Consider the following 26,045-nt stretch of genomic DNA (forward strand, 5'->3'; position numbering starts at 1 on the left):
TAATCACATTTCATCACATCCAATTTTGGAATCTGGCATTCTTTTTCACTACTGCTATGATTTCCTGTAAGTACCCTATTATCAAAAACTTCATTAAGGCCAAGCAAGGTGGGCTTATGCCTGTAATCCCCACACTTTAACAAGTCAAGGCAGAAGGATCACTTGATCCCGGGAGTTCAAGACCAGCCTGGACAACATGGCAAAATTCCATCTCTACAAAAATTAGCTGGGCATGGTGGCACACGCCTGTGGTCCTAGCTACTCAGGAGGCTGAGGTGAGAGGATCACTTGAGCCCAGGAAGTTAAGGCTGCAATGAGCCGTGATTGCACCACTGCACTCTGGCTTAGGCAATGAAGCAAGACCGTGTCTCAAAAACAAACACAAACAAAAAACAAAGAAACAAAAACCTTTAAACCATTCACACTTCCTTTTCTCCAATTCGTTTTCTCTCTTGAGAAAGGGAAACCATCAGCAGTATCTCTATTTCTACATAGATCAAGTTACAAATGTAGTAGAATTTAATCAATAGAAAGACAGATGGTCTTAGAAAAGTTACTTAAAACTTAAATGTAGGACTATGACTTCCTTTCAGTTACTCTTCTCAAACATGGACAGTTTCAAATCAACTTACCATTGGTTTTTTGTGTGAGTGCTTGAGCTTTCAGAAAACCTTCCGCAAAACCAGTTTTAAATGCATCTTGGTGAGCTTCAGGTATGTTTTTGGTTTTCATGAGTTTGTCCAAACTCTCAACATCTGATCCTCTGTCCCGCAAAAGAAACCCCTGAATACACAAACAACACATCAGTACTGGTTAACGACAGAGTGACACTCCCTAACAATATTGTGACCACTCAAAAAAATTCACTAAAATTCTGTAACTTTTACTGTCAATGTGAAGAAACAGATTAAGACTCAGCAATGAATTAATAACTAGGAAACTAATACTAGATCCTATTCCTGCATCAATCAAGTAATAATACAAAGAAAGTGGCATTATTCTCTGCATGAACACTATACTGAAAACAGGTCACATATTAGCTTAGGGTTTGATTGACTTAATATTCATATCCCTTTATCTTTACTAGAGGAAAAATCTCATTAATTTACTAAATATCTACTGAGCACCGTTCATACACTCAGCCTCCCGAGTAGCTGGGATTACAGGCATGCACTACCACGCCCAACTAATTTTGTATTTTTAGTAGAGACGGGGTTTCGCCATGTCGAGGCTGGTCTCAAACTCCTGACCTCAGGTGACCCACCCACCTCGGCCTCCCAAAGTGCTGGGATCACAGGTGTGAGCCACCACGCCCGGCCCTAGCAATCTTATATAAGACTTCAGTGCCAAAGAGGAGCAGGGAAACAGAGGGGCATATTGAATGGTGAGAAGAGAAACATAGCAGGTAAAGACCAAATGATGAAATTCCCAGTGTATCAGGTGGAGGTAAGCAATAAAGCAGAGTAATATAACTAGATCAAAATTTTAGAAAGATTGATGGGTGGCAATCTGGAGGCTGGACTGAACATAGCAAGACTAGAGGCAAGGAGATTAAACAAATATTCATTAGAGTAATTTAGGCAACAAATAGTTACAGCCTATCTATGCCAGTGGAACAGATTTAACAAATATTTAGGAGGCTGGATCAACAGAACTTTAGTGGTTAATGGATGTGGAGGTGAGGCAACATGGACAAACATAGGTTCACAGCCAGGTTTTTAGCTTGGGTGGATGCTGCTCATTAATACAGAGAACACCTTAACAGGTGTAGGTTTGTGGGGAAAAAATCTAGTAAGTGGAGAGGCAAGTCTGGGGCCCAGAAGAGTTACAGGTATAATGATTACACAGGTTACTAATCCCTTATTAGTGGAAAGAAGGAAGAAAATCTATCAGCCAACAAAAGAAATCAGATATTGAAGCTCCTCATTTTTTTTAACAACTTGAAAATATTTGCTTTTTGGATCATAAAAAGGTCTAATTACCTTCACGAATGATGGCGCTATATTCTGTGTTTCAGCTAATCTTTCGGAGGTGGACTGGAGACGTCGTGTCCTTGATTTCAAAGTTTTAAAACCCCGAGACTGTATGAAAACTAAATAAAACAATACCATTCACTGTCACTGTAAATTGTTACAGGAAAAGAAAAACGCCTGAGATTCTAAAGTCTGACACTCTACCTCTATATCCTAGTCTATCTAATTTGCCTGACACTTAAATATGTGTTCCTTTGTTTCTTTCTTTTTTGTAGAGACGGGGTCTCCTTTTATGCCCAGGCTGGCCTTGAACTCCTGGGCTCAAGCAATCCTCTTACCTCAGCCTCCTAAAGTTCTGGGATTAGGTCTGAGCACTTAAATCTACCATGTCCAGCCTACAGTTTTTTCTATTGTCCTTGTTTCAAAAGGAAATTAATTAATTAATTAATTAATTAATTTAAGATGGAGTTTTGTTTTCTTGTTGCCTAGGCTGGAGTGCAATGCGCAGTCTCTGCTCACTGCAACCTCCACCTCCTGGGTTCAAGCAATTATCCTGCCTCAGCCTCCCGACCTCAGGTGATCCACCTGCCTTGGCCTCCCAAAGTGCTGGGATTACAGGCACGAGCCACCGCGCCTGCCCTATTTTTATGTTGATAGGGGATAAAAGTAAATAGAGAAGTCAGAGGGTTGTACAGTATAATTTTAAAAACTGAGTATCAACTCTGATAAACTGTGATTTTTTTCCAAAAAAAAAACCAGCCAAGTAATTAAAATAGGTTGAATCTACACAACTGATTTTTACATGTTTTTGAAAAAAAGGTGAGTGTATCAAATTAGTGTCTTCTAATTTCTCAAGCCCCAATCCCACTTCCCAGAAGTATAACCTGTTAACAATTCTAACTACCCTTCTATGCCTGCACATACATGCTCTTTCTATAAAAACTACTCTAGAAATAGTACCTAATTTTTTGCAATTTTCATTTTTCACGCATTATTTTTCAGAACAGGACAGTGCATTCAGTTTAATGGCTGTTTACACTTTTCCAATGTATCAGAGTGCAATTCATTCAACCATTTCCCTACCATGAACATTATTTGTTTTCTGGTTTTTATTGCTGGAAACAAACTGTGGTGAACATTCTTGTACATGTATGTCAGCAGATGTAGATCGAATTCCTAAAAGAAACACTGTTAAGGTTTAAATTTTGTTTGACACTAAGAAACTACTACTTTTTTTTGAGGTAGAGTCTCACTCTATCATCCAGGCGAGAGTGCAGTGGCATGATCTCCGCTCACTACGCCTCCTGGGTTCAACGGATTCACTGCCTCAGCCTCCTGAGTAGCTGCGATTATAAGCACCCGCCACCATGCCCAGCTAATTTTTGTATTTTTAGTAGAGGTGGGGTTTCACCATGTTGACCAGGCTGATCTCAAACTCCTGACCTCGTGATCCGCCTACCTCGGCCTCCCAAAGTGCTGGGATTACAGGTGTACGCCATTGTGCCTGGCCGAGACTACTTTCTAAAAAAGGCTGTTATCAATTTATGTGCCCACCAATGCTTATAAGTTTCCTTTTCTTCATATCCTTGCCAATACTAAACAATATGAATCTTTTAAATTTGTACAAGTCTGATGGGCAAAAATACCAGTACCTTGTTTTACTTTGCATTTCCCAGATTACAAATGTGGGAAAATTTTGAAAAGATTCCTCTGTATTTTTATTCACTATTTTTATTTTTATTTCATTGGTAAACTGACCATGCATGTCCTTTGCACATTTTTCCATTTTTATTTAGAGAATATGGATGTTACAGATAGTAATCTTTATATATATTGTAAATATTTATTATTAATGTGTCTTTGTCTTTCAATCACATGATACAGAAATTTATTAGGTCAGTGTAGCCATACCTTTGTTGTGTTTTCTGCATTTTAACTTGATTAGAGTTTCATCGCCAAACTAAGATTTGAAAGGAAGTCTACTTACCTGTAATATTTTCAGTTTTATATTTTTGTTTTCAGCCCTTTAACATATTTGGAACTTTTTTTTTGGTATGATGTAAGAAAAGAACTTGATTTTTCCAAAACAGTCACTTAGGCTGATAACATTTCATTATCCATCATTTGCTTATTGATTTAAAATTCTTAATTTTGTTGCACTGATGTATGCCAGCACTAGGTTAAATTTTTTAATTTTAGTTATTTATAATACTACACTGCTGATTTCCACGGCTAAATATCTATATTTTCATATACTTAAGTAGGGTGAAATCCCCTTCATTAGTATTCTTTTAACATGTTCTCAGTTACTCCAAATTAAGTTTAAAATCAACTTCTCAATTTCCCAAATGGGTCATGAGAGTTTTGATTGGGGTTGTACTGACTTTATAAATTTGGGTGTAAATTGATACTGTTATAATACCTAGTTCTTCCAAATAGGATTATGGCCTTCTCTCATTTTATTTCACTCAGTTCCTCTTTTTCCTTCAGTAAAGCTTCATATACACACGTGTGTACGTGTGTATATATGTATGCTGTATATTTCTTGTCAGGATAAAACATTTACTGGGTTTTAAAGAAACTGTAAATAAAACCTGCTGCTAGATTATAAGAAAACTATTGATTTTTATGCATTTATCTGGTATGGACAAAGGAGTGAACTCTACTTGAACAGCCTTTTGGATGATTTTCTTGAATTTTCTGGTAAACAATTGTATCACCTGCAAATTATAATTTTACCCCTTCCTTTAACTTACATATGGCTCATTTCGTTTTCTTTTAAATCATATTGTTCAGAATCTCCAAATTAATGCTGAAAAAAACCAGGATACTCCATGTTTCTCAAATTAACAGGAACATAATAGATGTTAAGAAATTTTAAAAGTTTCCTTCCATTTCTAGCTTTCTAAGAGTTTTCAGGAAGCACAGCAATTAAAGTATATTATGTCTCTGTATCACACATTGAAATAATGACATTATTTTTCTTTTCTAATCAATTAATATGATATATTAATTGACTTAACGTTAAATCACTTTTGTATTCCTTAGTCATGATATAATATTTTTAGCACATTTTTAGATTTGCTTTCTTTGGATTTTATTTAGGATTTCTGTTAATTGAAACTCATCGATTTTGTTCCTCTGTCGTGCTTGTGTGTGTATATACATACATACATACATACATATATATATATATTTTTTTAGACAGGATCTTGCTCTGTCACTAAAGTTGAAGTATAGCAGTATCATCATAGCTCACTGTAACCTTGAACTTTGGGCTCAAGCAAACCTCTCACCTCAGCCTCCCAAGTATCCAGAACTACAAGGGCATGATACCACGATGGGCTAACTTTTGTTGCTGTTGAGATGTTGTCCAGGCTTGTCTGGAACTCCTGGCCTCAAGTGATCATCCCAAAGTGTTGGGATTACAGGTGTGATCCACAGTGCCTGGCCTTACACCAATACTAGCAAGTTCTACTAACAGCAATCTCATGGAATAAACAGGGAAGTGTATTCTAGACCTTTTTCTTTTTAATATGGTTTTAAATTAACAAGAAACTCAATATTCTAGAAGAATGCAGCCATAAAAACTATCTGAACCTAGTGCCTCTGAGGCAAAGGAACAATATTTTTAAAATAGTATCTTTTAAACTTTATGGTTATTATCCTATCTCTTCTTGGGCCAACTTTGTCAATTTATTGCTTAGATAACTGTCCATTTCAACGTATTTTTATGACATAAAGTTACACATACCACCTTGCAATTTTAAAACCTTCACATATCCATGGCAATTCCCACTCATACTTCTAATACTGTTTGTATTTTTCTGTTGTTTCTTAATCAGAATTGTTATGTTGTTCCATTTTTTTATATTAAATTTTTTTTGGTTTAATTAAGTAAAACTATTTCCACCTATTATTTTAAAATATTTGCTTTGTATTAATTTCTTCTATTATTTTTCAGAAATTCAATTTATTTTCCATGTTTTATATCTTAATTTTTTTTTTTTTTTTGAGACAAAGTCTTGCTCTGTCACCCAGGATGGAGGCGCAGTCTTGGCTCACTGCAACTTTCATCTCCCACGTTCAAGAAATTATCCTGCCTCAGCCTCCTGAGTAGCTAGGACTAGAGGCATTTGCCACCACACCCAGCTAATTTTTGTATATCGTGGTAGAGACAGGGTTTTGCCATGTTGGCCAGGCTGGTCTCAAACTCCTGACCTCAAGTGATCCGCCCACCTCAGCCTCAGTCTCAGCCTCAGCCTCCCAAAGTGTTGGAATTATAGGCGTGAGCCACTGTGTCCAGCCCATCTTGGTTTCTTTTCTTTTTTTCTTGAGACGGAGTTTCGCTCTTGTTGCCCAGGCTGGAGGGCAATGGCGTGCTCTCGGCTCACTGCAACCTCCGCCTCCTGGGTTCAAGTGATTCTCCTACCTCAGGCTCCCGAGTAGCTGAGATTATAGGCATGCACCACCACGCCCAGCTAATTTTGTATTTCCTTTTTAGTAGAGAACGGGGTTTCATCATGTTGGCCAGGCTGGTCTTGAACTCCCGAATTCAGGTGATCTGCCCGCCTCGGCCTCCCAAAGTGCTGGGATTATAGGCGTGAGCCACCGTGCCTGGCCTGATTTCTTAATAAATTATATAATGCCCTCAACGTCATTTTGTCCTCACCAAAAGAGTCTGATAAACAGATTTTCACTGTGGTTAATTACTGAGTGTCTGTAATCTCAGTTTTGATTTCCATTCAGTCATGAGACATTTAGAAAAGGGTTTTTAAATTTTCAAGTATTTAGGTATTTTTTTAAGCTGTCTTTTCTGTTACTGGATTTTTAGCTTTATTTTCTGATGTTGAGAGAATCTGATCTCAGAGTTACAACACTATGAAAATTTATTAAGATAGTTTTCATACTCTAGGTAACACATGCTCAGTTTTTAAACATCTTCCAACAGTATCTAAAAACGTATCAGCTGTCTTCTTCTGTCTTCTGCATTAATCATTTCTTCGGAGGGTTATTGGTCTCTTTGCTGAACTTGGCGCCTCTCTTTTATGCTTTAAGTTTTCCTCAAATACGTAGATTCTTGGTAATCCATTTGTAATTATAAATAAGAATACAGTGATCAGGGCCTGGCACCGTGGCTCATGTTGTAATCCCAACACTTTGGGAGGCCAAGGCAGGCGGATCACCTAAGGTCAGGAGTTCCGAGACCAGCCTGGCCAACATGGTGAAACCCCATCTCTACTAAAAATACAAAACTTAGCTGGGCCTGGTAGGGGAACCTGTAATCCCACCTCCTCGGGAGGCTGAGGCGGGAGAATTGCTTGAACCCAGGAGGTGCCATTGCACTCCAGCCTGGGTGACAAGAGGAAAACTCCATCTCAAAAACAAAACAAAACAAATACAGTCATCGGTATTGACTACAAATGGGTATCCTCAACACTAGCAAAAGTAAATATATTCAGAATATAAAACTTGGACTATGAGCAGAACACCTTTAGTGAATGTATAATTCAAAACCAAAGTAATCTGGGGTACTATCTTGTTTCTTTCCTTGGCATCAATGCTCAAACCAGGAGTCTCCACAGACAGATGTCCCTCGATACACAAACACACACACAGAAGTCTTATTAGAAAGGTGTTTTTTGCTAATTTACCTAAAGGTTAAAGGCCATATCTGTTCTGTGATTGGCCCATTTCTGGCAATCCTCAACTGTTTATTCCATTCCATCCCAGAGTCCAATTTTACTGGCTCTGGAAGTGGGGTTTTTCCTGAGTTCTCTTGGAAGCAGAAGTACTTACCTCTTTCATGAGACCCTTAGTCCCATGAAGGTAGAAAACATGTCTTTTTCATTTACAATGATCGCTATCACCTGACATCTATCACTAGTGCCTTGTATTCAAAAATTACACGAATAAATGCAAATTTGATTTTACTGTCAATTTGATGTCACCTATATTACAACTTACTGAAAGTCCTCAAATTTCTGGTCCATTAACAAAACCCTTCTGTCATTGCTTTTTTCATATACATATATATATATATATATATAAAATTAATTTCAATGGGCTTTTGAAAGTGAGGATGAGTAAGCAAATGTGCTTAGTCATTTATCTTAAAACAAGTTAGATAAATTCCCTGGCGTTTGATTTATTGTGGCACTATCACACTCAAAATTTAGCTACTATATATTATACTCCTATATATATAATTATATCCCAGATTAAAAATTATACAAAAGAACCCAAACTAATCAATTCCAAATACTCTTTAGGCCGTGTGAATTGCAAATGAATGTTTATAATCATTAATACCATTAAGAAAGACAAATCAGACTACAGTAAATAAGTATATTATTTTTCCAAAATAGCTATGGTTGTTGCTTCATACCTGGCCAGTACTGAAGATCTGAACAAATGCTTTGAAGAGCTCTTGAATGTTGTTTTCGATACAAGCAAGAGGAACGTAACGTACTAAATATATCTAAGTTACCTGGAAGGAAATTGCAAAAAGTAAATTTTCTAATTTCCAAAACAAAAAACAAATATCCTATGAAACATAAATAATTCTATCAAATATTAGGGAAATCACAATATGAGTTTCAACTTTTATGAAAATATCTAAAGCATTGCTAATTTAACTACTTTACATCTCACAATCCTTTAGTTTACTATCACTTGTTGGTTACATTATCTTTTTTTTTGAGACAAAATCTCGCTCTGTCCACCAGGCTGGAATGCAGTGGCATGATCTCGGCTCACTGTAAGCTCCGCCTCCCAGGCTCACTCTATTCTCCTGCCTTGGCCTCCCGAGCAGCTGGGACCACAGGTGTCCACCATCACGCCCGGCTAATTTTTTGTATTTTTAGTAGAGATGGTGTTTCACCCTGTTAGTCAGGATGGTCTTGATCTCCTGACCTTGTGATCCGCCTGCCTCAGCCTCCCAAAGTTCTGGGATTACAGACGTGAGCCACCGCGCCTGGCTTACATTGTCTTTTTTATCTGGCATACAAATGTAGCTGCTAATGAAACTAAATTCAAATTAACAGTGATAAAACATGGCCGGCCACGCTGGCTCACGCCTGTAATTCCAGCACTTTGGGAGGCAGAAGTGGGTGGATCACCTGAGGTTGGGAGTTTGAGATCAGCCTTGCCAACATGAAGAAACCCCGTCTCTACTAAAAACAAAAATTAGCCAGGCATGGTGGCACATGCCTGTAATCTCAGCTACTTGGGAGGCTGAGGCAGGAGAATCGCTTGAAACCAGGAGGTGAAGGTTGTGGTGAGCTGAGAGTGAGCCATTGCACTCCCACCTGGGCAAGAAGAGTGAAACTCCATCTCAAAAACAAAACAAAACAAAACAAAACCAGTGATAAAAGATGTACTGTGTTTAAGGCTGGGCGCAGTGGCTCACGCCTGTAATTCCAGCACTTTGGGAGGCTGAGGTAGGTGGATCACAAGGTCAGGAGGTCGAGACCATCCTGGCTAACACGGTGAAACCCCGTCTCTACTAAAAATACAAAAATCAGCTGGCTGTGGCGGTGGGCACCTGTAGTCCCAGCTACTCGGGAGGCTGAGGCAAGAGAATGGCATGAACCCAGGAGGTGGAGCTTGCAGTGAGCAGAGATTGCACCACTGCACTGCAGCCTGGGTGACAGAGGGAGACTCTGTCCAAAAAAAAAAAAAAACCCTTCAGGAAGGAACCCAGCCCACAGTAAATGCTACCGTAAAAGCTAATAAATGGTATTTATTAATAGTGCTAAAATATTTAATTAGAACAAAAAATACATTAACATACCATATTTATTTTCAAAGAAGGACTGTGCAGAGACATGGGACGTATGCCAATGGGAAGAAATGTTTTTGCCTTTACAAAATCCAGGAAGTAGATTTTCTACCAGCTGATCAATCTGTCCAATTTTTAATTCAGATAATCCAAGGTCTCTTAAGTTAAGTGAAGGCTGTAAAAGATTGGGTCAACCAGGTATGCATTAATATTACCAAGATATTTAACCTAAGAAGTACATATTATCAATTAAAACAATTAGATTTTAAAAGTCTAATACATATATTTCTTTTTTTAATATTTAAAAATAAATTGATGCAAATATTTTTACAGTTCGTTTCACTGAGATCAGTCATATAAGGTTTGACATAGGTTAAAAAATTATATTCCCAATGGTATCCTTAAATAAAGAGATAACATTTCAGCATGAATGAGAAAAACATTTGTTTTTAAATCAAACCCAAACCACTACTGTCCTAAGTACTATGGTTCACAGAATCAAGTGAAATGTATATTTTTTCCTTCTCTCCATACAAGGGTACTCTGATCAAGAGCTAGTCTATCAACCATTGATCAAGCATTTATAATGACAAGAGTATAAGAGTAACTACCTGCAGGGTTACAAAGTATGTTATATAAGGTCAGGGGGATTTTCCCCAACAGTGTAAAACTGATTGGAGGATAATAGTAAGGTTTTTGAATTGGAGAAATTCTATTCAAATGATAATCCTCACCAGTCCATGGAGTTTTAAGCCCCTAGGCGGCCATAAACAAAAGCCCACTTGACAAGGAAATGGTATGCTTGGTTACCACAGGACATCTCACTCCTCTGGCCTCACTGCTGAGATCCTTCCTTGAACTCAGAGGTTCTAAAGTTACCCATTATCTTCTAATACGGAAGAAAATTAAAGTCAAAACTGTGAAAATCAGGCAAAAAAGTCTAAAAAATCACAAATATGTGTGTATATATACCCACTTTTAAACAACAGGACAGGGATTAGTTATTTTCTTGTCCACATGAGCTGAAAAGGAGGCACTTAAAGACAAGTAACAATTATATGTTACTCAAACCCAAAACGGCTAAGGTGGGAGGAGCGTTTGAGGCCAGCTTAGGTGACATGGTAAGACATCATCTCGACGAAAAATTAAAAAATTAGCTGGGTGTGGTGGTATTCGCCCGCAGTACCAGCTATTCAGAAGAAATGTTTGAGCCCAGGAGCTGGAGGTTGCAGTGAGCTATGATAGCATCACTGCACTTCAGCCTGGGATACAGAGGGGAGACCCCATCTCTAAAACTAAAAATTTTCTTAAAAGAGGCATGGACATGGATTATATAGCTTTAGATTGATGTCTGGGAGTATAGTACTTTTTTTTTTTACTAGATATAACTCATATTCCTAGAATTCATTTTCTCAATACTAACATAACTATAAAATACACCTTATTTCATAATAGTAAAGATCAAAGGCAAAGATCATGTCTTACTCATCTACACAGCCTAGCATACAGCATGACGGCCATAGTAAAAGACAGTTAAAGGCATGGTGAAATAAAATACTTAAGAGTATTTTAAGTATTTTAAGCTATTAAAAATGATGGATGAAGAAGACTTAGGGAGAGGGGCAAACAAAAAGCTATCCAAGGGTCTGGAACATCTCAAAAAATTCAAGGAAAGAAAAAAGTAAAGAGATATGCTATGGCCAAACTGTGAAGAGCCATATTTGAATTTAATTCTCTAAGTAATATGATTAGTTCTGTCTTACGGAAGAAAATACAGAACTAAGGAAGATAGACTGGCCTAGCATGATGGCTCAAGCCTGTAATCCCAACACTTTGAGAGGCTGAGGTGGGAGGACTGTTTCAGGCCAGGAGTTCGAGATCAGCCTGGTCAACAAAGCAAGACCCTGTCTTTACAAAAAATTTTAAAATGATAAAACAAACAAACAAGCTAGACTGGATGAGAGAGAAGGCTGATGGAACAAGTGAAAGATGGCAAGAACCTGAACTAAGCCGTGACTAAGAAGGATGGACACAGTAAATCATAGGCAATAGGCATTTGGAGAAACCCACAGTATAGGGATTGAGAGGGAGAAGGGTTCTGGACGGACGTGCCAGTTATCAGCTGGTTGTGTCCAAGCGCTCTTTCATCCTTTTTGCTGGCTCCATGAACATGGATCTGTACCCTTTGAATATTTTTCCTTTGCCAATTGAAACAATGTTAAGCTTCGTCAGGAAGTCACTGAATGCACACTGTAGGAAGAGAAGTTTTGATTCCTGGTTCTGGTATGCTCATTTAGCAGATTCCTGTCTGTAACACCCATGGTTTCTATAGCATCTGGCTCCTGTCAATTGTGCAGTTTCACCAAACCCTGGCTCCTGGAGTGCACAATGGCCAGCAATACCTAGCAGCTTCCCCTGGCACCACTCATATAGCAGCTTCTCTAGTAGGACACATCCCCAGGAACAGCTTTCCCCAGTATCCAGCAAGTTCTCCTGGCATGACATCACAGCAACTTCTCTACCATTCAGTAAGCCAAGGCCATGCCTTCGCCAACATCAGGATCTCAGCCCTGAGGGTGGAGAACTCTTCCTGATTCTATCTCAGCCCTAGAAGTATGAGCTGCTCCCTAAATCTGCTGGTCCTTTTTTATTTTTTATATTTTTTAAGTGTTTTCTTTACTTCTTTTTTTTTTTGAGACGGAGTCTCGCTGTGTCTCCCAGGCTGGAGTGCAGTGGCGTGATCTCGGCTCACTGCAAGCTCCGCCTCCCGGGTTCACGCCATTCTCCCGCCTCAGCCTCCCAAGTAGCTGAGACTACAGGCACCCGCCACCACGCCCGGCTAGTTTTTTGTATTTTTAGTAGAGACGGGGTTTCACCATGTTAGCCAGGATAGTCTCGATCTCCTGACCTCGTGATCCACCCGCCTCGGCCTCCCAAAGTGCTGGGATTACAGGCTTGAGCCACCGCGCCCGGCCTTTCTTTACTTCTTAAATCCCTACCTATTCCACTTCCCTGTAAAAACAGGGTTTTTTTTAAGATTAAACAAAAAAATGAGATTACATTTTTATATTTATTTATTTTTGAGACAGAGTCTTGCTGTCACCCAGGCTGGAGTGCAGTGGTGCAATCTCAGCTCACAGCAACGTCTGCCTCCTGGGCTCAAGCGATTCTCCTGTCTCAGCCTCCCGAGTAGCTGGGACTACAGGCACATGCCACCACACCCGGCTAATTTTTGTATTTTTAGTAGAGATGGAATTTTCTCATATTGGTCAGGCTAGTCTTGAACTCCTCACCTCAGGTGATCCACCCTCCTCAGCCTTCCAAAGTGCTGGGACTACAGGCATGAGCCACTGTGCCCAGCAGACATTACATTTTTATACTAAACTTTTACTGTTCAAATGACTATGTGGTTTCTCTTTTCTAGTTGGACTCAGACTGAAAAAGTAGGACTAAAGCCACTGTAAGACCAATAACTCAGTTTTGGGCATATTAAATTTGAGGTCCCTAGAACCTATCCAAGGAAAATGTCTAACAGACCACTAGATAAATTACTCAAAACTTGAAAGTGACTTTACCATTGAAGATATATTTGGGAGTAACATATAGAGAGATGTTAACTGAAAATATGCAAGTGGCAGCCGGGCACAGTGGCTTACGCCTATAATCCCAGCACTTTGGGAGGCAGAGGCAGGCGGATCACCTGATGTCAGAAGTTTAAGACCAGCCTGGCCAACACGGTGAAACCCCGTCTCTACTAAAAATACAAAAAATTAGCCACACGTGGTGGCTCACGCCTGTAATCTCAGCTACTAGGGAGACTGAGGCAGAAGAATTGCTTGAACCGGGGAGGCGGAGGTTGCAGTGAGCCAAGATTGCACCATTGCACTCCAGCGTGGGCAACGAGAGCGAAACTCCATCTTAAAACTAAAGAAAAAAAAAAAAAAAGAAAGAAAATATGTAAGTGGGAATGTAACCTGGGAGAAAGTAAAGACTGAAAATTAGGACAGGCATGGTGGCTCACGCCTGTAATCCCAGCACTTTGAAAGGCTGAGGCTGGCAGATCATTTGAGGTCCGGAGTCTGAGACCAGCTTGGCCAACACGGTGAACTCCATCTCTACTAAAAATACAAAAAATTAGCCAGGTGTGGTGGGGTATGCCTGTAATTCCAGCTACTCGGAAGGCTGAGGCATGAGAATCGTTTGATCCCAGGAGGTGGAGGTTGCAATGAGCCAAGATCACACCACTGCATTACAGCCTGGGCGACAGAGGGAGACTCTGTCTCAAAAAGCAAACAAATAAACAACAAAAAAAAACCCATCAAAGTAGTATCACTCAATTTAAGGGAGTATTTGCAAAGTAAGAAAGGTCAAATGCAAATGACAAGTTGAGAGATGCAGGGTTTTTTTGGTAAAAGGCCTATATTTAACACTAAGGAAATGAGCACTAACTTCAGCGAAAGAAGTCTGAAAAATAGTAAAAGTAGTAGCCAAATTTCAATAGAATGTAGTGTGAATACACATGCAGAAAACATACAGCATAAATTCATAAGACTACTAAATAAGCAAAGCAGAATCTAAATCAACATGTGCAATAGTATCTAATTATTATAAAATACGGAAAGTGCAAGAGAAAAAGACATACGAAAATACAAAATGTTAACAGCCTTATATCTGGAAAAGAGTCCACGGATGAATTCCGTTTCTTCTACCTACACTAATATTTTCTAAAACTTGTAAAATGAACATAATTTTGTTGCATGTACCAGTGTTGATACCATCTTCAGTAGTAAGGCTCTCTTGGACTGTAATTTTGGAGAAGAGTGTCAGTAGTAGAGTAGAAAGACAATAATGGACTGTGTATAGGAAAAGGCAGTAAGAACTAGGCAAATAGTTCAAAAGGAAGTACAAGATGACAAACTTTTCATTAAATTAAAATTTTATCCCAAGGCTGACTCTACAACCCTCTCAAAAGCAAGCTCTTTTCAACTCCTCCACTACTGTCCTTTGCCATTAGCTCCTGATACCAGATTAAGAACATAACCTATTTATGTGTTGAAGAGGCTTTGGGAACTTAATGCCAGATTATAACATTTTTTCCATGAAAAATGTATCCTGAGCTTGTAAGCAACTATCTTACTAATAAGCCTTGTAAATACATCAGTTCTTAGGTTCATAATTCTCAATATCCTAGGAAACACTGATTTTATAATTATACAAATACTGAAAGTACAGTGTCCTAGCTTATATATTTCACTTTCCAGTACCTATATTTTAATTGTTCAGTTACACTGAAGGCTCCTATAAGGCAGTAGATGGTAACCTCATACTATTTTATCTTCCTTGAAACTTGGGAGGTAATTATGGTCAGTTACCTGTGGGTTCACCGCTACTGCTGAGGGAACACAACAGAGTAGCCGACTGGTATCGCACAATGTAGGAGGGGCTAATACGAAGTACAATGCCAAATGAAAATTAAGAAAAAAAAAGTCTAAATATATTTGCAATATGTATAATAAAAGCCAGAAATATCTTCAATTGCAAAGAAGATTAAGCTGAAGGCAGAAATCACCTGCCACAAGTGCCTAGAGAAAGATACTTCATCCAACATGATTAATAGTACAGTTGATCCTTGAACAACAGATTAGAGCTGTGCACATCCACAGATACATGGACTTTCTCAGTTTTGGGCATATTAAATTTGAGGTCCCTGGAGCCTATCCAAGGAAAATGTCTAACAGACCACTAGATAAATTACTCAAATTACTCTGCCACCAGAGACAGCAAGACCAACCCCTCCTCTTCCTCCTCAGCCCACTCAACTTGAAGATAATGAAGATCTTTACGATGGTCCACTTCTACTTAATGAATAGTAAGTATATTTTCTCTTCCTTATGATTTTCTTAAAAACATTTTATTTTCTCTTACTTTATTGTAAGAATACAGTACATAATACATAAAATATACAAAATACACGTTAATGGACTCTTTATTTTATTGGCAAGACTTCCCGGTCAATAGTAGGGTATTAGTAGTTAAGTTTCTCAGGAGTCAAAAATTATACTCAAATTTTTGACTATGGGGGAGGGTCAATATCCTTAATCCCTCATTTGTTCACGGTTAACTATATATCAAAAAGGCTTTCTCACACAACCAGGATAAAGACTTACCTCACTGCTGGGAGCCTCATGCTCAGGAACTACATCTCGATGCTGTTTTTGAGAAACTGACACTCCACTGAGAGAAACAGAAGTGTTTTTTGGTGTATGGAAGGCATTGATGAGATGACTCAGAGGAACTGTAACCTAGAAAAAGATAAAAGTTAAAAATTAAGTAGTTTTTTTTTTTTGAATAAACAGAACAATCTCCTTTTTCTTGTCAGGATTTGTTAAGTATTTAAATATACATCATACGTCAACCCAGTATACTAAAAACTGTAAGTACTCGGATTTACTGCTGGTGAGAAGAAAATTGGTATATTCTTTCAGGATATTATTCTGAATATGTAAATCAAAAGTATCAAAAATACATATATTTCTTGTTTGTAGCAATCCACCTTCTAGGAATTTATTCTAAGGAATCTGACAAGTACTCGCACATGCATAGAGAATAACTCTCATCAAAAACATTTCAAAAATAGTAGAAAGCTGGAAACATCCACCATTAGAGGAGCGGCAAAATAAATGACACCACTGGTCAGGTGCAGTTGCTCATGCCTGTAATCCCAGCACTTTGGGAGGCCGAGGCAGGTGGATCACTTGAGGTCAGGAGTTCAAGACCAGCCTGACCAACACAGTGAAACCCCATCTCTACCAAAAAATACAACAATTACACGGGTGTGATGGTGTGCACCTGTAGTCTCAGCTACTTGGGAGGCTGAGGTAGGAGAATTGCTTGATCCCAGGAAGCGGAGGTTGCAGTGAGCTGTGATCACACCACTGCACTCTAGCCAGGGCAACAGGGTAAGACCTGTCTCAAAAAAAAAAGAAACTACCACATAATGAAATACATCCAACATTAAAAAAAATAGTAAGTAGGCCAGGAACAGAGGCTCACACCTGTAATCCCAGTACTTTGGGAGACCAATGCAGGCAGATACCTGAGGTCAGGAGTTCAAGACCAGCCTGGCCAATGTGGTGAAATCCCGTCTCCACTAAAAATACAAAAAATTGGCCAGGAATGGTGATGGGCACCTGTAATCCCAGATACTTGGGAGGCAGAGGCAGGAGAATCATTCGAACCTGGGAGGCGGAGGTTGCAGTGAGCCAAGATCGTGCCACTGCACTCCAGCCTAGGTGACAAGAGCGCAAAACTCCACCTCAAAAAATAAAAACAAACAAAAAAAATAAAATAAAAACAAAAAAACACTTGAGCCCAGGAGGTTTGAGGCTGCAGTGAGCTATCACGCCACTGCACTCCAGCCTGAGTGACACGGCAAGACCCTGTCTCAAGAAAAAAAAAAAATTTACTTAATAAATATTTGTTGAATAAACAAACAAACTAAATGGCTTCTTATTATATACCAGGTTTAGTATTACATGCTTTACTTACATCATCCCATTTAATCCTCAAATAGCTATAATAATGAGTAACAATTATACTTCTTGTTACAGTTCTGTCAGAGATGTTTGAACCACAGCGACTCCATCTGGAGCAGGGGCAAAATGACAGTAAATGAGGCTGAGACCTACTGGGCTGCATTCCCAGGAGGTTAGGCATTCTAAGTCACAGGATGAGATAGGATGTGGGCATAAGATACAGGTCATAAAGACTTTGCTGATAAAACAAGCTGTAGTAAGGAAGCCAGCCAAATCCCACCAAAACCAAGATGAATAGAGTGGCCTCTGCTAATCCTCAATGTTCATTATGTGCTAATTATAATGCATTAGCACGCTAAAAGACACTCCCACCAGATCATGACAGTTTATAAATGCCATGGCAACGTCAAGAAGTTACCCTGTGTGGTCCAAAAAGGGGAGGAATCTCGAAGGTCCCCCTTTCCCTGAAAACTTATGAATAATCACACATTGTTTAGCATAAAACCAAGAAATAACTAACCGTAGGTATCCTTAGCGGAGAAGCCCAAGCAGCTCCGCTCCTCTGCCTATGGAGTACCCCATTTTTTACTTTACCTTCTTATATCTTAATAAACTTGCTTTCACTTTATAGACTCTCTCGTGTTTTTTTGTTTGTTTGTTTGTTTTTGAGATGGAGTCTCGCTTTGTCGCCCAGGCTGGGAGCACAGTGATGTGATCTCGGCTCACTGCAACCTCCGCCTCCTGGGTTCAAGCGATTCTTCTGCCTCAGTCTCCCAAGGAGTTGGGACTACAGGCACAGGCCACCACGCCCAGCTAATTTTTTGTATTTTTAGTAGAGATGGAATTTCACAATGTTAGCCAGGATTTCTATCTCCTGACCTCGTGATCCGCTCGCCTCTGCCTCCCAAAGTGCTGGGATGTGTGAGCTCACATGTGTGAGCACCACGCACCCGGCGACTCTCTCAAATTCTTGTGCGGGATCCAAGAACCCTCTGTTGGGGTCTGGAACAGGGCCCACTTCCAGTAAAAATTTCACTGTTCATCTCCTCCAAAACTCAAGTCTGAGTTGAGAAGAATGGCAAACTTTGTTGCCACTGTAATCCTGTTAAGAGGTGGGACCTTTTAGAGGCATTTAGTTCAGGAGGGCTCTGCCCTCATCAATGACTAATGCCATTACCGTGGGGTACAGACCATTTAACAGATGAAGACAACAGAGATTTAGAATCTGACTCAAAATTCCAGACTTCTCATCCCATGGGTATTGATACACAAATTCGTGACATACTAGGGAATAAAGCAGACTGTAAAACTACCTTAAGTATGCATATCTGTGGCCGGGCGCAGTGGCTCACGCCTGTAATCCCAGCACTTCGGGAGGCTGAGGTGGATGGATCACCAGATCAGGAGATCGAGACCATCCTGGCTAACACAGTGAAAACCCCGTCTCTACTAAAAAGCAGTAGCGGGCGCCTGTAGTCCCAGGTACTTGGGAGGCTGAGGCAGGAGAAAGGCGTGAACCTGGGAGGCGCAGCTTGCAGTAAGCTGAGATCGTGTCACTGCACTCCAGCCTGGGCGACAGAGTGAGACTCCATCTCAAAAAATAAAAACAAAAAAGAAAGTATGCATATTCGCGTTTGTCTATAGAAAAAACTGTCTGAAAGAATTTATTCTAAGACACGTATCCCTCAGTAATGAGATTATGGGTGATTTAATTATATTTTCAGCATTTTTAGCAAAATAAATGTATTTGTTTTAAGGCTAGTCAAGTGAAGCAATGTATCATTTTTAGAGTCAGAAAGAAACAGTAAGTTCCTTACAGCCTGGGGGCAGTAAAAAGAAAAAAATAAACAGTAACTTCTTTTGAAACTGTAAAAATAATCAGATCATTTCAAGATACATATTTTCTACCTATTTCTTTGAAAAGATTTATTTGAATTAGTTTTAACTCTTTTCTTTCACAAAAGGATTTAGGATTGAGCTCTTCTCAATGAAACAGTTCGTTTTCTGTGGCTTCCTTTCTACCATTTAATTTCAAGTGTATTCAGCCAATTAAGCAACCAGGAATTCCAAATGTGTTACCATCTTTCAAAGCAAGTAATGCCTGAGTGTTCTCACTATATTTGAGCCCTGTTAAGACTGCCTAGGGTACATAAAAATCCCTTTATCATCTCTACCAACATCACATACTACTAACTGTCCATCCAGTTGATGGTAAATTCTCCTAAAATCAGGCCTCTTGATGTTAACTAAGACAAAGAGTTGTTCCAAAAACTTGAATACCATATTCAATAGGCCATGCCAGACTTCTTTTTCAATTACTAGGACTTCTCCAGACACTGTCATCTTGGTAAATAGCACCTTCAATGCATTCATCTGATCAAACCCAGAAACACCTCTCCCCATCATCTCTTTTATCTGATCTCTCATGCAATTCCACTTTCTTCAAAATATATCTCATTCCCTTCTTTCCATAACCACTGCAACCGCATAAATGGGGGGGCAGGGGCGGTATTTTTAACTGGTAACATCTTCCACTCTTGCCCTCTCCTATTCTCCATACAGCAAAAGCCAGTCATCTTTTAAAAACGAAAATCTAATTATGTTTTAAAAGTTTCAGTGTGGCCGGGCGCGGTGGCTCAAGCCTGTAATCCCAGCACTTTGGGAGGCCGAGACGGGTGGATCACGAGGTCAGGAGATCGAGACCATCCTGGCGAACATGGTGAAACCCCGTCTCTACTAAAAAACACAAAAAACTAGCCGGGCGAGGTGGCGGCGCTTGTAGTCCCAGCTACTCGGGAGGCTGAGGCAGGAGAATGGCGGGAACCCGGGAGGCAGAGCTTGCAGTGAGCCGAGATCCGGCCACTGCACTCCAGCCCGGGAGACAGACCGAGACTCCGTCTCAAAAAAAAATAAATAAAAAATAAAAGTTTCAGTGTGGCCGGGCGCGAGTGGCTCACGCCTGTAATCCCAGCACTTTGGGAGGCCGAGGCGGGCGGATCACGAGGTCAGGAGATCGAGATCATTTTGGCTAACACGGTGAAACCCCGTCTCTACTAAAAATACAAAAAAAAAAAAAATTAGCCGGGCGTGGTGGAGGGCGCCTGTAGTCCCAGCTACTCGGGAGGCTGAGGCAGGAGAATGGCGTGAACCCGGGAGGAGGAGCTTGCAGTGAGTCGAGATTGCGCCACTGCACTCCGGCCTGGGCGACAGAGCGAGACTCCGTCTCAATAAAAAAAAAAAAAAAAAAAAAAACAACTTTCAGTGGTTGCCAACGCACTTAACATGAAATCAGCCATAACAAATGCTTTACTCCCTGTATGATCTGCCTCAAGTCTTTTCTCCAACCTCTTCTGTCACTACCCCCTTTAATTACTATGTTCTAGCCACACTAGCCTTATTTTGGTTCCTCCAACCTGCTAAATCGTTTCCTAACTCAGGACCTCCAGGTATTTTTCTGTATGCCCGTGATACCTGTTCACTCTTCACCTGGTTAAGTCCTAGTCATATTTACTTCATATCAATATTAAGAGAAGATTCCACATTTGCTTTGCTCACCTGGTACATAACTGATGCCCAATAAACAAGCAGCTGCTTCAGTTCGTTAGCCAATACTAGCACAAAAAAATTAAAAATTCTTAAAATGAGGGGGAGTAAAAGTTACACAAAGGAACACAATCATATGCTTAAACCAAGAACCTGAGTGTCGATTTTCTTAAAAATTATTAAAAAAAAAAAAACTCAACGTTTTAAAAACTATTTCTTTGCAAAACTGTAGGAACTCTCAAAAAATCTATTAAAATGTTACCATCAAAAAAAGAGACTGGAATGAAGCAAGAATAAAACATTGTCATAAGTGACTGCCCATCAAAGAGCATACTGAAAACCCTTGAAATCATTTTTCTCTTCACTACCTTTTGTTTTACAAAACGATGAGGATGAGGCTGAATCAAAATTTTAACTGCAAACAGTTTACGACTCGAAAATACACGTTATTAGTTACTTCTGGTCAAAAAGAGAAAACTTGCAAGGCTGGCCATTCGAATTATTATACCATGTTTGGGTTAAATTTAAATTCCATTTAAAAAGAAAGAAAGAGCACGGGACAGGGGCTGTGAACACTAAAGCCACTAGAAAGTCGGAAGAAACGGGAACATTACCTGCTCCCTTTACATGTATGGTAGAGACATTTCCCCAGCCCCCACCCCAGAACGCCAGACACTGAACAATGCCGGACGGATTCTCTAGCAGAAATTCCACGCCATCAGTTCGGTAAGCCAGGGTCTCTCTCCATCACGCTCACATCCCGCCTCTGCCCCCAACAGCTTCATCGTCAGCCCTGAAGTCTCGGGCCCACTCTCAGCGACGTCCCCTGATCCACTCCTCAATCCTGGGACGCGCACTGAGTTCATCACTTCTTTCCTAGAGTCCTTTCTGAGAAATCGCTTCCAAGAGCGCAATTTGCAAACAGCCACGGGCAGGACGGGAGGGAAAAAAATGGGGTGAATGCCGCGCTTACCTGGGGTTGCACCGTGCTCGACAAGGAAAACATCTCCTGCGGGCCCTCAGCGACCTCACCCGCCTGCCGAAACTGTGCCCCTCTGTCGACGGCCCGGCGGGGAGGCGCCGAGCCCTTCTTTTTACCTTTTTCTCCGACCCGTTGCCCCGCACTCCTCCCAGAAACGGAAAATGGCCTCCCCTTCCTACAGCTACTGCAACGACAGACAATCCGCCCCGGAAGGTGAGGCGCAAACGCAACACTACTTCCGGGGCAAGTGAGTGCCCACACGGCCAAGTTCCTGAGCGTTCTTTCCCGCGGAAGTAGTTGACATTTACAAGGAACAGCGTCCCCAAAGGTCTTTAGCTGTTTTTTAACGAGAGAACAGCCTTTACCCTCTTTAGACTTTTCCTTTTTTTTTTTTCTGGAGACGGAGTTTCGTTCTTTCGCTCAGGCTGGAGTGCAGTGGCGCGATCTCGGCTCACTGCAACCTCCGCCCCCCGGGTTCAAGCGATTCTCCTGCCTCAGCCTCCCGAGTAGCTGGGATCACAGGTGCCCGCCACCACGCTCGGCTAATCTCCTCTTAAGACTCTCTACAGCTTCCTTATGAAATCTTCTGACTGGGCGCTGAGCAATAAGGTCTTTCACTACAATTTCGTGCTCTTTTCCTCACACTAAATCGAAAACTCTCCCTGTTGGTTCTGATCTGTTTCAGTCAGGCAAATTATATCCTGGGAAAACGTCAGATTACAGGGGCGGCCACCCGCTTCCTGCTCATCGTTTCTCCACATTCTGTGCCTTCACTAGCTTCCAGACCTCAGCCCTGGCTTTCGCTTTACTGTACAGTCCGAACTGGTTTCTACGCCTCGCGGGGGTGGGGAGGTCGTGTATGCGAGGAGGACCGCTTCCCACCAGCCTCGGTGGGAAGCCGGGAGAAATGTTTTCAAATCCTGCGATTCAGTGAAGCCCCAGTCGTCCCTTTACTGTCGGCCCAGAACTGTCTATGCCTCCTCCCTCATGAGGAATGACGTCAATAGTGCCGCAGTCGCGCCCACGACTAGTGTACTGCCGGGGACTCTGGGCTTTCCCGACGCCCCCTCCCTCCACGTCTGCGTAGGGGAGGTGACGGGGGCGGGGCACAGCGGCGCTGTGACGTCACGGCCGCGCGCGGCGTGGGCGGAGCCTCACTTTGAACCCAGTTGGCGGGAGTGGCTGCTGGGCGGGGGGCCGCGGCCGCGGGACCGCTGTAGGCTGGCTAGCGATGGAGCCCACCGCGGGAAGCAAGAAGGAGGCTGGAGGAGGCGCGGCGACCGAGGAGGGCGTGAATAGAATCTCGGTGCCAAAACCGCCCTCCATTGAGGAATTCAGCATCGTGAAGCCCATTAGCCGGGGCGCCTTCGGGAAAGTGTATCTGGGGCAGAAAGGCGGCAAATTGTATGCAGTAAAGGTAGGAAGTCAAGGAGGAGCAAAGGAAGGGGTCAGGCCCTTCGGCCCTCCTTCCTGCCCCCTGGCTTGGGCAGGCCCCGGGGCCGCTGGAGCAAGGAGTCTGGGTGGCCTTGCTTGCCTGGCTTGCTGAAGCCTTCAGAGCCCTGCAACATCCGCGATCGGGTCGGGTGTCTCACCTCTGTTCCGCCCTTCCCTCCATATCTCGGATGCCCAGTAGTTTGACCCTCTTCTCCCTTCCCAGCGTTAGCAAATGAGGAAACTGAGGCCAAAGGCAGAGGGACTTGACCGAAGTGATTACATCGGCCTTAGTACAACAGGGACTTAAAGCCAAAGCCGTGATTCGTAGTCTCACCCGTGCTTCGGTTAGGTTTCTAAATCCAAAAGGTTTTTAGTAATTAGTGGTTTTGTTTACCTTGTTTGTTTGCTTTGACGTGCAGAATCGCTGAAATTTTTCTACCGCAGAAGAGTGATTAATTTGTAGGCACTGATAACTTTTTGACTCTTAACCAGGAGAAAGATGTACTCTTTTCTGATAAGTCTTTACTAATTTTTTTTTAAAGACAGTCTTTCTCTGTCCCCCAGGCTGGAGTAGTGTGGCGCGATCCCGGCTCCCTGCAACCTCTGCCTCCTGGATTCAAGCGATTCTCCTGTCTCAGCCTCCCGAGTAACCGGGATTACAGGCGCGCGCCACCACACCTGGCTGATTTTTGTATTTTTTTGGGTAGAGATTGAGTTTCGCCATGTTGTTTTCGCTATGTTGACCAGACTGGTCTGGAGCTCCTGACCTCATGTGATCCGCCCACCACGGCCTCCCAGAGTGCTGGGATTACAGGTGTGAGCCACCGCGCCCGGCCCTGTTACGAATTTTTTTTTTTTTTTTTTTTGAGACGGAGTTTCACAGTGAAGTGATCTCAGCTCACTGCAACCTCCACCTCCCAGGTTCAAGCAATTCTCCTGCCTCAGCCTCCCTAGTAGTTGGGATTAAATGTGCACGCCACCAACTCGGGCTAATTTTTTGTATTTTTAGTAGAGACGGGGTTTCACCATTTTGGGCAGGCTGGTCTCGAACTCCTGACCTCAGGTGATCTGCCCGCCTCAGCCTCCCAAAACGCTGGGATTACAGGCGTCAGCCACCGTGCGTGGCATTATGAAATTTTTAAGTGTTAGCATTACCTATTCGTTTGATGTATCTTCTGGATCCTTTTTACTCATTTGGCCTTTGCCAGGATTAAGTTGGGAATATTCATTAAATTAGTAACTGTCACTTCCAAGTTATATTCTAGCTTTGCAGTTTGATGTTGATTAATTTCTGACCTGTTGTATAACCAAAAGTTCTCATTGAATGAGCCCATTGTTTTCTCTTCAAATCTTCCATTGTGAAATCTAGAATGCACTTTTATTTAAAGAGTAAGTTGAAATATGTCCTAAGCCGATCCTTTGTCCATGCAGCCATGTGTATCATTCTAAAAACATTCAACATGTATCTTGACAGCTATTCTGTCCATTCTTGGTACTCGTCCATTGCAGTGGTTTCACATTACTCACATTGTGGCACTGAGTGAAGGTGGTAAAGGAAATGAGAAACCAGCAACTTGTTAGTGGGATTTCAGCTTCCTATTGGACATTGTCAAGTGAATATCCGGCACACACCTCCAAATTGTACTTGCCTAACCTTAACTAATCCTTTCCACCTAACTGCCTAAATTCTGAACCGCCTATATTCCTTCTCTCCGTTTGATAACACCTTCACCCCTGTCCTTCAGACTAGAAACCTGAATCACTTTATTTCATCTCTGTATCTCTCTCAGTGTTCCTGTCAGTTCCTTCTCTGTTAGTCATGCTTTTTATCCGTTTCCATTCCCAAGTCCCTGCCCAAGTACAGGCTTTCACTTTTCCCCCTATTTATTTGGTTATAAAGGTACAGGCTGGGTGCAGTGGCTCACTCCTGTAATCCCAGCACTTTGAGAGGCCAAGATAGGTGGGATTACCTGAGGTCAGGAGTTTGAGACCAGCTGACCAACATGGTGAAACCCTGTCTCTACTAAAAATACAAAAAATTAGCCGGGCGTGCTGGCACGCCAGCTATTCAGTAGGCTAAGGCAGGAGAATCACTTGAACTCGGGAAGCAGAGGTTGCAGCGAGCTGAGATTACACCAATATATTCCAGCCTGGTTGACAGAGCAGGACTAAGTGTCAAAAAAAAAAAAAAAAAAGGGCAGGCACTGTGGCCCACGCCTGTAATCCCAGCACGTTGGGAGGCTGAGGCGGGCGGATCACCTGAGGTCAGGAGTTCGAGACCAGCCTGGCCAACATGGTGAAACCCTGTCTCTACTAAAAATACAAAAATTAGCTGGATAGTGGTGTGCACCTGTAATCCCAGGTGCTCGGGAGGCTGAGGCAGGAGAATCACTTGAACTTGGGAGGTAGAAGTTGCGGTGAGCCAAGATCGCGCCACTGTACTCCAGCCTGGGAGACAGGGTGATACTCCATCTCAAAAAAAAAAAAAAAAGGTACAATTCAGTGGTTTTAGTAAATTAAGATAGTTGTATAACCATCGCCACAATCTAGTTTTAGAATATTTCCATTGCCGGAAAACCTCTTCTGCTCATCTGCAGTGCCTACCCCATTAACACCCCCAGCCCCAGATAACCACTGATCTACTTTCTGTCTCCATAGGTTTGCCATTTCTGGACATTTCATATAAATGGAATCATACAATATGTGGTCTGCATCTGGTTTTTTTCACTCGACATGACATTTTTGAGGTTCATCATGCCTTCATTTCCATACATAGTCTGTTGGAATAGCCTCCT

At 41.6% G+C, this 26,045-nt stretch overlaps 2 protein-coding genes across 15 annotated transcripts in view; one reads left to right on the forward strand and one right to left on the reverse strand.

The window, feature by feature from the left end:
• YME1L1 (YME1 like 1 ATPase) overlaps positions 1-22,014 on the reverse strand; it is a 44,819-nt gene extending 22,805 nt beyond the window's left edge. The window contains exons 1-6 of one of the 2 annotated variants that reach the window (XM_002805592.4): positions 21,808-22,014; positions 15,924-16,058; positions 9,769-9,931; positions 8,362-8,463; positions 1,983-2,092; positions 633-783 (exon numbers count right to left, since the gene is read on the reverse strand). In XM_002805592.4, coding sequence (XP_002805638.1) covers positions 633-783; positions 1,983-2,092; positions 8,362-8,463; positions 9,769-9,931; positions 15,924-16,058; positions 21,808-21,840 — 694 coding nt within the window. In that variant the 5' untranslated portion in view covers positions 21,841-22,014. Of the gene's footprint in view, positions 1-632; positions 784-1,982; positions 2,093-7,465; positions 7,583-8,361; positions 8,464-9,768; positions 9,932-15,923; positions 16,059-21,807 lie in introns of those variants that run through there. The other variant, XM_028826103.2, reaches the window with a different exon arrangement.
• A 47-nt stretch (positions 22,015-22,061) lies between these two features.
• MASTL (microtubule associated serine/threonine kinase like) overlaps positions 22,062-26,045 on the forward strand; it is a 33,908-nt gene continuing 29,924 nt past the window's right edge. For 3 of the 13 annotated variants that reach the window (XM_077946056.1, XM_077946057.1, XM_077946063.1), the window contains exon 1: positions 22,098-22,425. In XM_077946056.1, coding sequence (XP_077802182.1) covers positions 22,393-22,425 — 33 coding nt within the window. In that variant the 5' untranslated portion in view covers positions 22,098-22,392. Of the gene's footprint in view, positions 23,234-26,045 lie in introns of all 13 variants that reach the window. The other 10 variants (XM_028826097.2, XM_077946062.1, XM_028826098.2 and 7 more) reach the window with 6 other exon arrangements.

Source organism: Macaca mulatta, chromosome 9 (genome assembly GCF_049350105.2).
Source record: "Macaca mulatta isolate MMU2019108-1 chromosome 9, T2T-MMU8v2.0, whole genome shotgun sequence".
NCBI lineage: Eukaryota > Metazoa > Chordata > Mammalia > Primates > Cercopithecidae > Macaca > Macaca mulatta.